General features: G+C 41.3%; 1 protein-coding gene across 1 annotated transcript in view; it reads left to right on the top strand.

The window, feature by feature from the left end:
• CELSR3 (cadherin EGF LAG seven-pass G-type receptor 3) overlaps positions 1-18,078 on the top strand; it is a 191,015-nt gene that overhangs the window by 161,282 nt on the left and 11,655 nt on the right. Inside the window, 14 exon segments of the mRNA XM_056524795.1 lie at positions 1,812-1,980; positions 2,351-2,518; positions 5,569-5,695; positions 6,209-6,415; positions 6,959-7,133; positions 7,253-7,365; positions 8,951-9,030; positions 11,387-11,513; positions 13,392-13,511; positions 13,599-13,738; positions 15,168-15,268; positions 15,553-15,726; positions 16,154-16,348; positions 16,826-17,945. Coding sequence (XP_056380770.1) covers positions 1,812-1,980; positions 2,351-2,518; positions 5,569-5,695; positions 6,209-6,415; positions 6,959-7,133; positions 7,253-7,365; positions 8,951-9,030; positions 11,387-11,513; positions 13,392-13,511; positions 13,599-13,738; positions 15,168-15,268; positions 15,553-15,726; positions 16,154-16,348; positions 16,826-17,945 — 3,016 coding nt within the window.

Genomic DNA, 18,078 nt, shown 5'->3' with positions numbered 1-18,078 from the left:
TTTATCAAAATCTGTCTGGAGGAAAACTTGCTGAGTTGCCCATACCAACCAATCAGATGGCTTCTTTCATTTTTCAGAGGCCTTTGCAAAAATGAAAGAAGAGATCTGATTGGTTGCCATGGGTAACTCAGCAACTTTTCCTCTGGACAGGTTTTAATAAATCCCCTCCCCCCAGTGTCTAATCAGATCACACCTGTGACTGTTTACATATCTGCCTGAAACATAACTATGCCGAGTTTTGCAGCAATACGTCATTTCTATTTAGGTGCATTATTTTTTTTGTTAGTGAGTGTATGTACAAAAATATTTGAGAACTTAATATTAGGGATCAATCGATTATCGGTATGGCCGATATTATCAGCCGCTATTCACGATTATGGGCGTCATCGTTATCGGCAATTACCTTGCCGATAATCCGATAGTGCACCGCCCCCACCGCACCCCCCACCACCGCACCCCCCACCACAGCACCCCCCACTGCACCGGCCGCACCCCCCACGCACCGCTCCACACCCCCTCGGCCAGAGACCGCCGCTGCCCCATTGCCTCCCCCATCCCTGGTTTAATTACCTGTTCCCAGGGCTACTTCTGGCTCCTGCGGCGTCCTGTGCTACGTGCTGCGCAATGACAAGTGATGTCCTCAACGCGACGTCACAGTCAGTGCGCACAGTGACAGCTCAGGAGGACGCCGCCGGAGCCAGAAGTAGCGTGGACCCCGGGAACAGATAATTATAAAACCGGGAATGGGGGAGGCAATGGGGCAGCGGCGGTCCCTGGCTGGGCGGTGGGGGGGGGGGGGGGGGCGGTGCGGTGCTGGCGGTGGTAGGACTCAGGAGCGAAGCGGGCGGCGGCGGTCTCTGGCCCCCGCGAAAGCCGCTGCAGTTCATTGATTTAAAGCGCCCGCTTTAAATCAATGATCTGCAGCGGTGTTGCCGGGGGGGGGGGGGGATATCGGTATAAGTTATTGGCTATCGGCCCTAACCTCCACAGAGTATCGGCCCTAAAAAAATCGATATCGGTCGATCCCTACTTAATATTGCTCTATACTTGTTGACACACTAGAGCAGTGGTCTCCAACCTGCGGACCTCCAGATGTTGCAAAACTACATCTCCAAGAATGCCCGGACAGCCGTTGGCTGTCCGAGCATGCTGGGAGTTGTAGTTTTGCAACATCTGGAGGTCCGCAGGTTGAAGACCACTGCACTAGAGGAAACTTGCTAAGTAAAATGCACTTGATTTTTGGCTCGATTAGCACAAAAAAAATACAGTCTAATAGAAAAAGTGTCTATATTAACCAATAAGAGCTGAGCTTTTACTTCTTAAACAACACTGCAACAATGGAAGCTGAGCTGTGATCGGTTGCTGTGGGAAACACAGCCATTCTTGATAAAAGAGACCATAAGAGCCTTTCTGCTTAAATGTTTGAGATTGATCTCAAGGAATCATGTCTGCAGGTTCTTCATTATATCTGTTTTCGGAAAAGGTGAGTGACAGCAAATATGGCCACTGTTACAGCTTCCATATAAGTTGTCACCCAGCTTTTTGAACTGCAGATCTTTGTAGTAATGCTGTGACACATACTTTTTATGCAGGCAGGTTTGACATTCGTGACTATGCATTACAAGATTCTTACTTGTGATAGCTTAATTCTGTGCAAAAATTATTATTATTTTTTTCCATTTTCCAAAAGCACTACTGTACTAGATTGTATTCTATATACATATACGGTGTGTATATACCGTATATATATATATATATATATATATATATGGTGAAAAAGAACTGTATTTATTTTATAGTGTCACCCACAGTTGTGCCATCTCCAACCAGCCCTGAGACCAACATAACCACAGCTGTACCTCCACCAAAGAGAGTCATTCCAGAGCCAGAACCTGCGCCAACCATACTTATTCTCATTGTTTACCGCACCATGGGGGACCTATTGCCAGCACGTTATAACACAGAGAAAAGGAGTCTTAGGTAAGCCCCAAAGAATTCTGTCTCATTGGACCTATCCAGAAATGATAGAAAATATTAATATCGTGCCTGGTTATGCTGCATCCTACATTGTCCTATGCTTTTTAGTCCCACAAAATTAGAGTATACTGGAAATGGACCGAATAAAGCCACTAGTAGACTACGTTTGGTCCACTGAACTGAATTAGCGCAGCTTAAGTATGTGACATATATAGTGAACATTGGGCACTTAGGAAATGTGAACATACCGTAACTTTTTCCTTCCCTGAATGCTCAGCTTATATTACAGTTTTGCAAAACCTGACAAGGCACAGTAAACAATTTATCATGTGAATTGTAACCTAAGTTGTTTTTAATTTTACTTTTTATTAAGGCTTCCCAAAAATCCGGTGATGAATACCCCTATCGTGAGTGTGTCCGTTCTCAGAGACCAGTCCTTTATCCATGGGGACCTGGAGGGGCCACTGATAATAGACTTTCAGCTGCTGGAAACAGTGAACAGAAGCAAACCTGTCTGTGTACAATGGAATCACACAACTCAGTATGCCACCTCCTCTGTATACAACTACATTATATTAGATAGAGAGAGAGATATATGCAGTAGACAGATGGACAGACAGATGTAGAATAGGTAAATCGGTATGTGAAAGATAGATAGATAGAGGTGATCGATAGATATGGGCAATAGATAGAGGCAATAGATAGATATGAGATAGATACAGTGGGGATCAAAAGTTTGGGCAACCCAGGTAAAAATTTGTATTAATGTGCATAAAGAAGCCAAGGAAAGATGGAAAAATCTCCAAAAGGCATCAAATTACAGATTAGACATTCTTATAATATGTCAACAAAAGTTAGATTCTATTTCCATCATTTACATTTTCAAAATAACAGAAAATAAAAAAAATGGCATCTGCAAAAGTTTGGGCACCCTACAGAATTTATAGCATGCACTGCCCCATTTGCAAAGCTGAGACGTGCCAGTGTCGTGGATTGTTCTCAATCATCATCTGGGAACACCAGGTGATGACAATCTCAAAGGTTTTAAATGCCCAGACTCATCTGACCTTGCCCCAACAATCAGCACCATGGGTTCTTCTAAGCAGTTGTCTAGAAATCTGAAACTGAAAATAGATGACGCTCACAAAGCTTGATAGCAAAACATTTTCAGATGTCAATATCCTCTGTTCGGAATGTAATTAAGAAATGGCAGTCATCAGGAACAGTGGAAGTTAAAGCAAGATCTGGAAGACCAAGAAAAATATCAGACAGAACAGCTCGCAGGATTGTGAGAAAAACTATTCAAAAACCCACATTTGACTGCACAATCCCTCCAGAAAAATCTGGCAGACACTGGAGTTGTGGTACACTATTCCACTATAAAGAGATACTTGTACAAATATGGTCTTCATGGAAGAGTTATCAGAAGAAAACCTCTTCTACGTCCTCACCACAAAAATCAGCGTTTGAGCTTTGCAAATGAACATATAGACAAGCCTGATGCATTTTGGAGACAAGTTCTGTGGACCGATGAGGTTAAAATTGAACTTTTTGGCCTGAATGAGCAAAGGTACATTTGTAGAAGAAGGGGAACAGAATTTAATGAAAAGAACCTCTGTCCAACTGTTAAGCATGGGGGTGGATCAATCATGCTTTGGGGTTGTATTGCAGCCAGTGGTACAGGGAACATCTCATGAGTAGAAGGAAAAAATGGATTCAATAACATTTCAACAAATTTTGGATGCTAACTTGATGCCATCTGTGAAAAAGCTGAAGTTAAAGAGGGGATGGCTTCTATAAATGGATAATGATCCTAAACACACCACAAAATCCACGGGGGATTACATCAAGAGGCGTAAACTGAAGGTTTTGCCATGGCCTTCACAATCTCTTGATCTCAACATAATTGAAAATCTATGGATAGACCTTAAAAGAGCAGTGCGTGACAGACAGCCGAGAAATCTCAAAGAACTGGAAGACTTTTGTAAGGAAGAATGGGTAAAGATACCTCAAACAAGAATTTAAAGACTCTTGGCTGGCTACAAAAAGCATTTACAAGCTGTGATACTTGCCAAAGGGGGCAGTACAAGATATTAACTCTGCAGGGTGCCCAAACATTTGCAGATGCCATTTTTTTGTTTTCTGTTATTTTGAAAGTGTAAATGATGGAAATAAAATCTAACTTTTGTTGACATATTATAAGAATGTCTAATCTGTAATTTGATGCCTTTTGGAGATTTTTCCATCTTTCCTTGGCTTCTTTATGCCCATTAATACAAATTTTTACCTGGGGTGCCCACACTTTTGATCCCCACTGTAGATAGATAGTCCAAGGCAAGAGAGTCAGCATAGACCACCTCCAGATCATGCAGGTGACCTACCAGCATTCAATCGCTGGGATAAACTTCCACAAAGTATGTTGTCACAGCAAAGAATATCATGGAGGTCCGGTAATAGAAAAAAAGGCTTCCAATTTTATTCACACCATAAAGTGTACAGGTGCCACGTTTCGGCAAGACTGCCTCTGTCAAGGATAAAAAAACATACAAAATGGCATTCTTAAATACAATAAGGTACAAAGTGATTGGTTAAAAAACATGTGCATTACATCTTTCTTGATTAAAGGTACAGCCCTTCTTATCTGATTGGAGGTTAATAGTGACATCATCCATCAACTGACATTAGTAATAAAGTGCAGATTCTTACTTACATCAAAGTGCATATAATATCTAGAGAACAGGAGGAGACTCCACATAGCATCAGGAATCTACTCACACCATCCGATCCATTATGTACATCCTAGTTCGCGCTCATTAAAGGTAAGTGGATTTGTTAAACTGTGAATGTTTACAAATGAATCCACTTATGTTTAATGAGCGGGATCTGATCGGATGGTGTGAGTAGATTCCTGATGCTATGTGGAGTCTCCTCCTGTTCTCTAGATATTATATGCACTTTGTTGTAAGTAAGAATCTGCACTTTATTACTAATGTCAGTTGATGGATGATGTCACTATTAACCTCCAATCAGATAAGAAGGGCTGTACCTTTAATCAAGAAAGATGTAATGCACATGTTTTTTAACCAATCACTTTGTATCTTATTGTATTGAATGGCATTTTGTATGTTTTTTATGCTTGACAAAGGCCATCTTGCCGAAACATTGCACCTGTACACTTTATGGTATGAATAAAATTGGAAGCCTTTCTTCTATTACCAGACCTCCTATTCTTTGCTGTGACTACATACTTTGTAGATAGATAGATATCCAGAGCAAAAAAATGGTTAGCTGCAGCACACAAAAATAAAGTGTAAAGTAGTTTTATTCCATTCCAAAGCTACGTTTCAGCCGCATGGGCGGCTGAAACGTAGCTTTGGAATGGAATAAAACTACTTTACATTTTACTTTTGTGTGCTGCAGCTAACCATTTTTTTGCTCTGGATTACTGTGGACCCTGGACTGGGGTCTATTTTTGCTGCTTTGCACCTAAAATGTTCACCTATACTGAGGTGCTGCTCTATCTTGTGTTTTTTTCTAGATAGATAGATAGATAAACATCCTTCATCGCATCTTTGTGTCCTATTTTTTCAGAATAGACCAACCTGGTAGTTGGACAGCTAAGGACTGCGAGCTGATCTTCAGGAACACTACACATGTGCGCTGCCAGTGCTCCCAGTTTGGTAGTTTTGGAGTTCTTATGGATGGTTCCCATCGAGAGGTAATATAATGTTCCTTGTACTTTTCACATTACATCACCACATGACTTTTATAAGATTGAATAAAATATAGATGGAAATAACCCAGTATAATGGAATGGAATGGATGCAAATATGAATGTTCTAATTCCCAGAATAAGAAGAGTAATAGATTTGGTAAGTGAAGGTGGCTATTTGGTCTACAATTCTGGTGGGACTTTATGTCCTAACAAGCCCTGGAGTGATCTGGAATTATAGTGCAGTGTATGAAGCATGATAAGGGGTTACAGGCCAATACAGATCAGATGCTACCTGTGCTAAGTGTGTATGTTCTCTATGTTATAATGTGGGTTTCCTCTCTGTGTGCCGAGTGTCTCCCTTTGCCAGAAAGTGTATGGCATTGTGTGTTCATATTCATTGTGTGTGTGTGTATATTTTCATGGAACTTCTCTGTGTAGTAGTCTTACATTTAGGTGGCCATTGTCCTATTTACAATTCCTATATAATATTTGAGCTTCTTCCTTTGGATGAAACAGCAAATGGAGGGAGATCTGGAGACCTTGGCGGTGGTCTCTTACACCTGTGTGTCCATCTCATTGGTGGCTCTTCTATCAACTTTTGCGATCCTCACGTCTCTGAAGGGGATGAAATCCAACACCCGAGGAATCCACTCTAATATCGCCGCTGCACTCATCTTCTCCGAGCTCGTGTTTTTATTTGGCATTAACAGCACAGAAAATGAGGTAAGACAATGAAATAAACCAGTGTTGTCCTCACATTAGACATTTTTATGTATCCTGTGACTAAATCTCTGATAGGTAGGACTCTTTCCTCTGGGCTACCTCTCAAATTGGTAAATTAGGAACAGAAAACCCCTGTTCCACTAGCTAAGGCAGCCACTGTATCCCAGAGATGATAAATGGAGAGGAAGCTTCTTGTATGCTTAGTTGGTTCTGCATATAACATCTCTGAGTTGTCTTCTTCTTAAAATTTATATTTAGCTGTTTATGTTAATGAGAAATCAGGGTGGCAAGCAATATGGTCAGCATTACAAATCCCTTAGGGGCTGCCATTCAGCTTTCCCAGACTCCTAAATGGCAAATCTACCGTGTTGTTCATGGATATATCCCACATATCATTGCGAAACCAAATACATTTTTATTAGGGTTTTGCCATAAAGGCAGTCACCTAGCTTTCTTAGATTTATTTAACATTTGAAAAAAGAACTTGACTCTATAGACTCCATTGTTACTGACTTGTGCTGTTCCTTTGTCTTTCTGTATCAGTTCCTGTGCACCGTGATCGCTATCCTGCTTCACTATTTCTTCCTGTCCACATTTGCCTGGTTATTTGTGGATGGGCTCCATATTTATCGCATGCAGACAGAAGTCAGGAACATTAACTACGGAGCCATGAGGTTTTACCATGCTATTGGTTGGGGTGTTCCCGCCATTATTACAGGTATAATGACTGTTAATTATAGGAGTTGAAGGGCCACATTTGTTGATTCAACCCTACAATTGTTGATCACCAAACACTACGCTTATGACGCTAATAATAAGAAATATCTTTCTTCCCAGGTTTGGCGGTGGGACTTGACCCTGAAGGTTATGGAAATCCAGACTTTTGCTGGATCTCAATCCATGATAAACTTGTGTGGAGTTTTGCTGGCCCCATCACTATTGTTATTCTGGTGAATATTTCTCCATTACAAAATAGACATTAAAGGAGGATCATATACAATTGTTTCCATTTTCTGGTTTATCCCATCACTCTACAATGTTTCATCCCCATGATATACCGTGCCTTTATTCTCAAAGATAAGCAATCCATCTTATCCCCTATCCAAAGGATAGGGGATAAGATGTCTGATCACAGGGGTCCTGCCACTGGGGACCCCTGCAATATAGCATGCGGCACCCACCTGTTACTGCTCCTGAAGCACTGGAGGGTCTGGCTCCCGACCACGGGAATGGAAGATCGTGATGTCACAACTCCACCCTCTGTGTGATGTCACACCCCGCCCCCTCAATGCAAGTCTATGGGAGGGGGCGTGACAGTCATCACGCCCCCTCCCATAGACTTGCATTGAGGGGACCCCCGCGATCAGACATCTTATCCCCTATCCTGTGGGATCATGGGTATAGTCAAACAAACTGATACAGGTAATATTAACCTATTCTATGAAAAAAGCAAAAACAATATATTTCCAAAATCCCCTTTAAAGTTGGTAGGCAGAAAAAAAATGAAAACAAACAAAAACCTATGAAGTTGCTAATACACAGTGGAACATGCAGGGTTCTCCATAAGCTCATTGTCAGATGAGACTTTTTTTTAACCTAAAAAAATATGTACACTTCTTCTCATAAGATTAACACATTCATCTCCGGAAGTACTCTGTGCTTCTAGGGACTCTTTTTTTTCATTCTTATTTTCTCAGTTACCCTCCTCACTTAATGCCTATGTCTCATGCCCTGTCTACACTAAGATAATACCATACAGTATTTGGAGAAGTCACTACCTCCTGCAAGAACAACACACTCCTCCTCTGAGATACTCTGTGCTGCTTGGGAACCTGCTGCACTCCTGCTATTGAGAACCCGGCCAGTCTACTGCTGTGGGAACCTGTCCATCTAATTTTCATATGCGACACCTTATTTTTCCTGGTCGCTACCAAACAATATCAGCACATTCCTACATTCTCAAATATTCTGCACTGATGGGGACCCCATTCATCTCACTATCTATCTGTAAGCTTTGCCTTACCTCTGCGCTTCTGTCCCCTTCCCGCACATCATGACACCCTTCCTATCAATATAGGGGGAGATTTATCAAAACCTGTGCAGAGGAAGAGTGGTGCAGTTGCCCATAGCAACCAATCAGATTGCTTCTTTCATTTTCCACAGGCCTCTAAAGAGGCCTGTGGAAAATGAAAGAAGCAATCTGATTGGTTACTATGGGCAACTACACCACTCTTCCTCTGCACAGGTTTTGATAAATCTCCCCAATAGTCTTTACAAATAGAATAACATGAGTGGACGGACCACTGCCTCCCACAAAATCGGCACACTCTCCCTCTGCAGCTTTGATCACTGATCTGACCTACCTGAAAACAAATCTTCTGCTGCCGTGATCATTGACAGAATCTGATTGGCTGCAGAATGTTCTGTTTTCACCTTCATCAAAATAGGATTTAAAAATAATATTATATATATTATTCTATCAGTCCTCGTTTCTTATCATTTAAGATACTTACATCCTGTTGTGTTTGGTTTCAGCTAAATGGTGTTATGTTCCTCATGGTGGCTAAACTTGTATGCTCCCCTGGACAGAAGGAAACAAAGAAAAAATCTGTGCTGTAAGTGTGTCCAGGGACCAGTATTCTTCTTCATTGTGTTACACTTTATATCTCTAAGGGTACATTTACAAGGACATAAGTTCTGCTTGTGAATTTTCTGCTGCAGAATTTTACTTGCGTTTTTTTTTTTTTGCTTTGGAAAATTCACAGCAGATTTGCTGCAGACCCATTGAAGTCAGTGGGTAACAACATAATTCGCACACGGATAGTGTATGTGTGAACGTTTTTTCCATCTTATTATATTATCCACAGGATAGGGGATAACAAGCAGATCAATGAGGGTCCAATGCAAGGACGCCACTGATCCCAAGAACTGTAACAAATGGTGTGGACTGCACATGCCTCCATGAGGCCACGGAACATTTCAGAGTTCAGTGCTCGGAAATGTTTGAGAACCCCATAAAAATTCACCACTGGGACCCCCACCAATCTGCTTGTTATCCCCTATCCTGTGGATAGAGGATACCTTAATGTAAGTGGGAAAACCCCTTCCAGGGAAAACTATTGCTCTGTTTTTCTGCCCAGTACAAGACCTTCGGGGAGCAGTTCAATGACAGAGGGTCTACGTCTTTGGTTTTCTTAAAGGGGTATTCCAGAAAAAAAACTTTTTTATATATATCAACTGGCTCCAGAAAGTTAAACAGATTTGTAAATTACTTCTATTAAAAAACCTTAATCCTTTCAGTACTTATGAGCTTCTGAAGTTAAGGTTGTTCTTTTCTGTCTAAGTCCTCTCTGATGACACCTGTCTCGGGAAACGCCCAGTTTAGAAGAGGTTTGCTATGGGAATTTGCTTCTAAACTGGACGTTTCCCGAGACAGGTGTCATCAGAGAGGACTTAGACAAAAAAAAAAAAAAAAGAACAACCTTAACTTCAGAAGCTCATAAGTACTGAAAGGATTAAGATTTTTAAATAGAAGTAATTTACAAATCTGTTTAACTTTCTGGAGCCAGTTGATATATAAAAAAAAAATACATTTCGATTTTTTTAAGTTATCTATTATTTTTACAAACATCTCATAGTGACATGTTAGAAGTTTTGATTGAGGGGAAGGTGCTGAAACCTCCACCAGTTGCTAAAATGAAGGGACAGAAGAACTCTACCCTCTATCCCTTTATTTTAGTGCTCAGTTGAGGTCTCAGTTGCCTGGATTGTCACCAGTCAAAACTTCTGACTTGTTCACTACATGTCAGAAATTAATAAAATTATAGTTATCCGTTACCTATTGCCTAATAACCAGTCTTCCAGACTTGTTTCCAGGAGCTTTAGGCACATGTGCATTGTGCTGATAACACCATGGACAGTATACCTTGCTTCATTCGAATGAAGGCACAGTGCACATGTGCCTGCGGCCACTGTAGATTGTTGGTAGAAGTACTGTAGAAGTTGGGAAGATAAAATATATGTAGAAGTTGGGAAGATAAAATATATGTAGAAGTTGGTCAAATAAAATATTCGTTAAAATTTGTGGGAATGTGCAGACTTTGTATTGGCAGTTTTCGGACAGTAAACCCCGGCTACATAAGTACCTACTGGTGGTTTAGTGTCCTAAAATGTGGTGAAAGGTTCCCTTTAAAGGGGTATTCTGACTCCTGAGCAGATGTTAGCTGCGCAAAAAGTGCTTTATTTAAAGGACTTTGTTCACACATCAATCAGACCATAGATCCCCATTCATCCTTTGAAGTCTGTCTTTTTGCCCTTGTTAGGCCAGTACATAGCATATTTTGTTTGCATGGAATAGCGTATCAGACTGTACTATTTAGAGGAACACTGTCAGCCTGTTCACCCACACCAAACCCAATACTCTGGATTATAGTGTGGGGGAACAGGAGTCCAACGAGGGGTCACTTACTTAAATATGTCCAGTAGGTCCTGAGATATGTCCCCCAGAATATTCTCTGCCTAATTCAGTGAATCGTGCACAGGGGGCGGGGCTTCGCAGGCTCAATTTACATATCCATTGTCTGGGACGCCACTAGGATGTAAACCTACAGTGGCATCTGTCCCAGGTATACCTCAGAGGTATATGTACGGAAATCCTTTTAATACACAGCTTGCAGTGTAGTGTGGAAAGAGCATTATATGAACAAAATGCTTTTTTCTTTCTTTTTAACAGTGTCCCAGGTTAAATTCAGTAATAAATAGACACAGAATGACATGTAATATGGGGCGTGTAATATGAATATGGTGTCCCCTTCCCCCCAGTGCTCCCCCCTTCCCTATCATGACCTTTACAGTGTGTGTTGCAGATCTTGCCCCTTGTATACGGAATACATGATGAATGTATTGATGTTCTCTTTCCTGGTGTAATCTCCATGTCTGTGCTCTCTGCTGCTTCTTCCTATCTCCCTGTAGCATGACTATACGAAGCTCCTTCATTCTCCTCCTGTTTATCAGCACTGCCTGGCTATTCGGTCTGCTGGCTGTAAATAACAGCATTCTGGCCTTTCACTACCTCTATGTTCTCCTCTGCAGCCTGCAGGTAAAATTGCTTCCTATGGCTCAATTCACTTCCTAGGGACAGATCTGTATCTCTTATCAGCACTTGCTTCTAGGATATTATGGACTTTATATAAGTAAAGGGGCAATGAAATGCTGGTGGTGCATTATAATATACATGGATTCCTGCGCTGATTTTTGGAAAGGCATCATATATGTTTAAAGAACTTATGTCATATTAAAGGATGTAGTGGGAATGAATTCCCTGCCATAAATAATGCCCCATCTAATGATATATCTAGGACCTTTGCTGATCACATCTGGGCATCTATTAACATAGGATCTGACACTATAATGACATGTGCTAGCGATATCTGGACAGAGTCTGCACATGTGCTAGCTGTATGTGCTGAGTAGAGATGAGCGAACTTACAGTAAATTCGATTCGTCACAAACTTCTCAGCTCGGCAGTTGCTGACTTTTCCTGCATAAATTAGTTCAGCTTTCCGGTGCTCTGGTGGGTTGGAAAAGGTGGATAAAGTCCTAGGAGACTCTTTCCTAGGACTGTATCCACCTTTTCCAGCCCACCGGAGCATCGGAAAGCTGAACTAATTTATGCAGGAAAAGTCATCAACTGCCGAGCTGAGAAGTTCGTGATGAATCGAATTTACTGTAAGTTCGCTCATCTCTAGTGCTGAGACTATGCATATAGTAATGGAGAGGATATCCAATAGAGGAACTTACTACATGGGATGTTAGAATTAAGAGGTTTGATAATAGAATTACCCTTTACCCCGGTGGAAAACTTTTTATTTTTTATTGTTTTTATTTTTTTTTTATCAACTGGTGCCAGAAAGTTAAACAGATTTGTAAATGACTTCTTTTTGGAACACAGAGCTCTCTGCTGACATCACGAGCACAGTGCTCTCTGCTGACATCTCTGTCCATTTTAGGAACTGTCCAGAACACTACTACACTACTCTGGACAGTTCTTAGAATGGACAGAGATGTCAGCAGAGAGCACTGTGCTCGTGATGTCAGCAGAGAGCTCTGCGTTCCAAAAAGAAAATAATTTTCTCTGTAGTATTCAGCAGCTAATAAGTGCTAGAAGGATTTAGAGTTTTTAATAGACCTAATTTACAAATCTGTTTAACTTTCTGGCACCAGTTGATTTTTTTCACCGGAGTACCCCATTAATGTTTACCATGTCCCTCTAGTAGTAGGTTGAGTATGTCAACTGTTGTTCATTCTGATCCTGTAACTTCCATTATCTCTCTATTTCTTCTACTTTACCCCGACAAGTTGTTATTTCCTTATGTTATTTGCATTTGTATACTTTGTATACTATGACTCCACATGCCACCTTTATACCTCTACATATCCTTCCAGTATTCTGTAAGCCACCGCCGTCGTCTTTATGTGAATTTCTTCCCATATGCCACCACCGTGTCTCTACCTGCTGTTTCCTCTGTGCAGTGTCCATCCACTATATCCCAACATACTGTATACCACTCTAACCTGATACACCATTACATTAGATCAGTGTTTCCCAACCAGGGTGCCTCCAGCTGTTGCAAAACTACAACTCCCAGCATGCCCGGACAGCCGAAGGCTGTCCGGGCATGCTGGGAGTTGTAGTTTTGCAACAGCTGGAAGCACCCTGGTTGGGAAACTTCATTAGATTGATCCTATATGTGTCACCACTTTGCCCCATGCCTTTCCAGTACCCAAGTTATACCTATTTCTATCATGTCAGTGCCCCTACATACTACATAACTGCCTCTTTTCCTATCATTCTAGTGCGGTGCACACTATTTTATCCCATATTCTGTCGCTCAGCTCCTACATGCCTTTTGCTTCTACAGATGTATTATGCATATATCCTGTTGAATCTTTTATGCAATGTCTAATGTTCTCACAGGGTTTGGCAGTGCTGGTTCTTTTCTGTGTACTCAATGAAGAAGTCCAAGAAGGCTGGAAAATTGTATGTCTTGGCAAAAAGGGCCAGGGAGAGGAGTCATCCAGACAAGCCCCTATGGGGGTAATACACATTGTTTGTTCTGTTCTTTTGCCCTAGCATCCATCTTGTGATATATCAATCTGATTTCTTCCCTTTCTCTACACCCAGGGTGGTCCCAATGCTTACAATAATACGGCCTTATTTGAGGAGAGCGGTCTGATCAGGATCACCTTAGGAGCGTCCACCGTGTCCTCTGTCAGCAGTGTTCGCACCGCACGTACTCACTCCAGCCACAGAGCCTATTTGAGGTAGACTGTTTCATTTCTTTACAGCGGTTCCTTTATTTCTTATTCTACACCTATATATATATATATATATATATATATATATATATACATATATACATATATATAATTATTATAATTTTTTTTATGTGATTAAGGGTATAGTTCACATGAGACTGAAATTCTGCAGACTTGCTGCAGATCTTGACTTTGCTTTTATAATTCCTTGAGAAAATCTGTAACAAATGAACATGGCTGGGCTGGGTTCACACAGTATTTTGGTAAGTATTTTTAGCCAAAACCAAGAGTGGGTCCAAAACACAGAAAAAGGTGCAAATCCATATATATATATATATATATATATATATATATATATATATATATATTTTTTTTTTTTTTTTTTTTTTCTGTGTCAGTGCCACCCCTTCTGTGCAGAAAAGAATTGGAGCAGTTGCACATAGAAACCGGAGATCAGATTACATTTCAAAAAGGTCTCTGAAAAAGTGTAAGAAGCGATCTGATTGGTTGCAATGGGCAACTGCACAACTTTTCCTCTGCACAAGTTTTGGTAATTCTCCCTCTTAGAGTCATTTTAGACAGAATGGTTGCTATGGATACACAGCCGAACAACAATAGACTTTACTAGAGATGAGCGAAGTTACAGTGATTCGATTCGTCACGAACTTCTCGGCTCGGCTGTTGATGACTTTAGCCTGCATAAATGAGTTCAGCTTTCAAGTGCTCCGGTGGGCTGGAGACTCTCTCCTAGGACTGTATCCACCTTTTCCAGCCCACCGGAGCACCAGAAAGCTGAACTCATTTATGCAGGCTAAAGTCATCAACAGCCGAGCCGAGAAGTTTGTGACGAATCGATTTACTGTAACTTCGCTCATCTCTTGTCTTCGCAGTGATTGCCAGGCAGGACACCCCTAGCAAACTCTGATCCAGATGTACCAGAATTCTGGCACAATCTGCACCAAAAAAACTGGCTAACATGATATGCACCACATTTATTTAGTGTTTTAGACACCCTTGGCAAAAAAGGAGTGTGGCTTCATTATAGGCATTGTCCTACTATTATCTCTCTACAAGACAGGAGATATGTGTGTGATCGCAGGTCGTCCAGCTGCTAAGACCACCTGTGATATCGTGAATGGGGTCCTGAGCCTTTTGCTCAGCTGTCTCTAGCAGCTTCTATAGGCAATGAATAGAGTAACAAGGCATACGCGTTACAGCTGCCCCATTCCAACAGAAGACTTGGGACCTTGTTTTTAAAATCACAGGAGGTCACAGCATATAGACACCCTTCGATCATTCACCTATGTTTGATCCTGTGGTTAGGGCTGTAAGTTTTAATGGTAGGACTAAGGAGGCATCATTTAAAATGTGTTGCCAAAATTGTGCCAGAGAACCCCTTTAGGTGTTAATGTTTACCTTTTTGATTTTGTTGCAGGGAAAACATTGCAGCTCGCCAGGGATCTGCCAAAGATCATAGTCATCACTCCGGTCCTACTGACTTAGACATGGCAATGTTTCACCGAGATGGGGGAGGAGGTAAGGAGGCTATCCTGTAAAGGAGTTACCGTATGTTAAATTAGTCTTAAACAGTAGAATACACATGGTCTTACACCTGCCTAGTCATTATTAAATATATTAGATTTAAAGGCAATCTGTCATCAGACACACCAATTCATATTAGGGGCATCTGTCTTATTGATACCCCTATATTGTAGATCTCGTCTGATAACATATCTTGTAGTCAAGCTGGGTGCATTTTAGCCTTAATGTAAGCATTACAGGTCAATACTATTTCCCATGCTTTCATGTAATCTTACTAGGGCAAGACTCTGATTCGGACAGTGACCTATCATTGGATGAGGAGCGCAGCCTGTCTATTCCGTCATCAGAGAGTGAAGAAAATGTCCGCCCCCGAAACAGGTTCCAGCGTCAGTTCAAACGGGCAGCTCACAGCGAGAGGCTCCTCACCAACCCATCAAATCACAGCCCTAAAGGTGAGCCCAGAGTTCCACAAATCTTCTCTCTAAGTATTATAGAACTACATGGATCTGAAGAAAGCCAGTGCAGTGTTTATTTAAGATGGTGCCCTGAATATATAGGGGGAGATTTATCAAAACCTGTGTAGAAGAAATGTTTACCAGTTTCCCATAACAACCAATCAGATCTCTTTTTTCATTTTTAAAGATGCATGTGAATAATAAAAGCAGCAATATGATTGGTTGCTATGGGCAACTGGTCAACTTTTCCTCTACACAGGTTTTGATAAATTTCCCCCATAGTGTCATATAAAGCAACGTTGTAATAAATCCTCTACCTTCACAAGTCAAAGATATTAGCCTATTGAAGCCTAAAAGTTCAGTCTGTCTCATACATATCATTCACTCAGTAACATAACTAGAAGACACCTCTCTTTCCTAACAGATATGGATGGCAATGACTTGATGTCCTATTGGCCAGCTCTTGGGGACACAGAGGTGCAGCCAAACTCATTGCAGAAATGGGGGTCTGAAAGGAAACTTGGTCTTGATCTCAACAAAGATGCAGCTAATAACAACCAGCCAGACTTGACCAGCGGGGATGAGAATTCTCTCACACACTCTCATAGACAGAGAAAAGGTAATTAAATGACAGGGGGTTAGTGGGGTATGTCATAATTGTTTTAAATGTGTATGCATGTTTAGGATGGTATTGTCCTTCAAAGTGTTCTTCCTTTCTGGAGACCCCTTTCCCATATCCTATTATTCATAGGCACTTGCCAATCTAGAACATCTATATGCCCTATATAGATGAATGGAGGTCGAATAAAACTTTATTTTGCAATAATAGCAGATTCCTGGTCGGTAGAGAGCTGTCCCCTGTACCTGCTGATCGGCAACAACTGCACTGTAAGAAGGGGGGTCTACTTGGGACAGCCCATTTAAGAGGTTGGGACCATGATTATACAATATACTGTCTGAAGACAAAATAACTATCTAAGGCAAATATTTTCATAATTTTCTGCTAGTGCTCAGTGATATGGGACAGATTAAAGGCCCTTTAAGTAATGTTGTCTTTTTGAAAATATTTCTTAGCCTTTATCTTTTTTCTATTTAGGAATTTTAAAGAATCGACTTCAATATCCACAAGGTTTGCCATCCATGGGAAGGATGACAAATGAATTATCTTGGTATAAGACCTCCACATTGGGTCACAGAGCTGTGCCGGCAGCCTCCTATGGCAGGATGTATTCTGGAGCTGGCAGTCTATCTCAGCCGACCAGCAGATACTCTTCCCGAGAGCAGCTTGATATGCTAATGCGCAAGCAGATGTCGCGAGAGCAACTAAGTAGGAATAATTCCCGGGAACTTCTGGAAGCTGTACCCAGTAGACATGGATCTCGAGAACAACTGGATACCATCCCAAGCCGGCATGGTTCAAGAGAGCACCTTGAAATGATTTCCAGTCGACACGGATCAAGAGAACATTTAGAAAGCATATCAAGCCGACATGGTTCCAGAGAACATTTAGACCAGTCAGACATGAGAAGTGATAGGAGGGATGATCTGCCTAGAAGGCATGCTTCTAGGGAACACCTGGAAGAATTACATAGCAGATATGGGTCAAGAGAGCAACTTGACCCAGGGCCAGTAAGAGAACTGTCTCGAGAATGGGTAAATACTATGCCAGGTAGGCAAGTATCTAGGGAGAGAATGGACTCTATATTAAACAGACATCCTTCTAGGGAACAGCTAGAACTTCAGTCGAGAAGACAGCCTTCCAGAGAGCAACTAGCACCAACTAGGCAACTGTCAAGGGAACAATTGGACTTTTTATCAAGAAGGTCTAATTCCAGAGACCACCTGGACACAGTGCCTAGTACACATTCTTGTACAGATAACTTAGAACCTCTTTCTAGAAGGCAACCATCTAGAGAAAATTTGGAGACTCTTTCAAAACGGCTGCCATCTAGAGATAACCTTGAACCTCTCTCTAGAAGACAGCCTTCCAGGGAAAATCTAGACACAGTTCCCAGTCGGCATCCGTCCACAGAACAACTAGATATTCTATCATCCATCCTTGCTTCATTTAATACATCTGTCCTTTCATCCAATAATTCTGCCCAACAAACAGTGAACCCTTCAGTGCAAAACTCCTCAACCCCATCTATGCTGTGTTCCTCTACGCCCCATTCCGCTACATCACACAGCATATCCGAGATGTCTGCAGATTCTGAGTAAGTAAAATTCTTTTCGAGGAAAGAAAATCTGTCTTTGCATGGGTTACATAGTATTTTTTTTAGTAAAAACAGTGTTATCATTGTTGGGACAAAAACATAACATTTACATTTCTGTAATAAAATTGTACAT

This window comes from Hyla sarda, chromosome 6 (assembly GCF_029499605.1).
Source record: "Hyla sarda isolate aHylSar1 chromosome 6, aHylSar1.hap1, whole genome shotgun sequence".
Lineage (NCBI taxonomy): Eukaryota > Metazoa > Chordata > Amphibia > Anura > Hylidae > Hyla > Hyla sarda.
The sequence above is the reverse complement of the archived record's forward strand: the minus strand, read 5'-3'. Positions and strand labels throughout refer to the sequence as shown.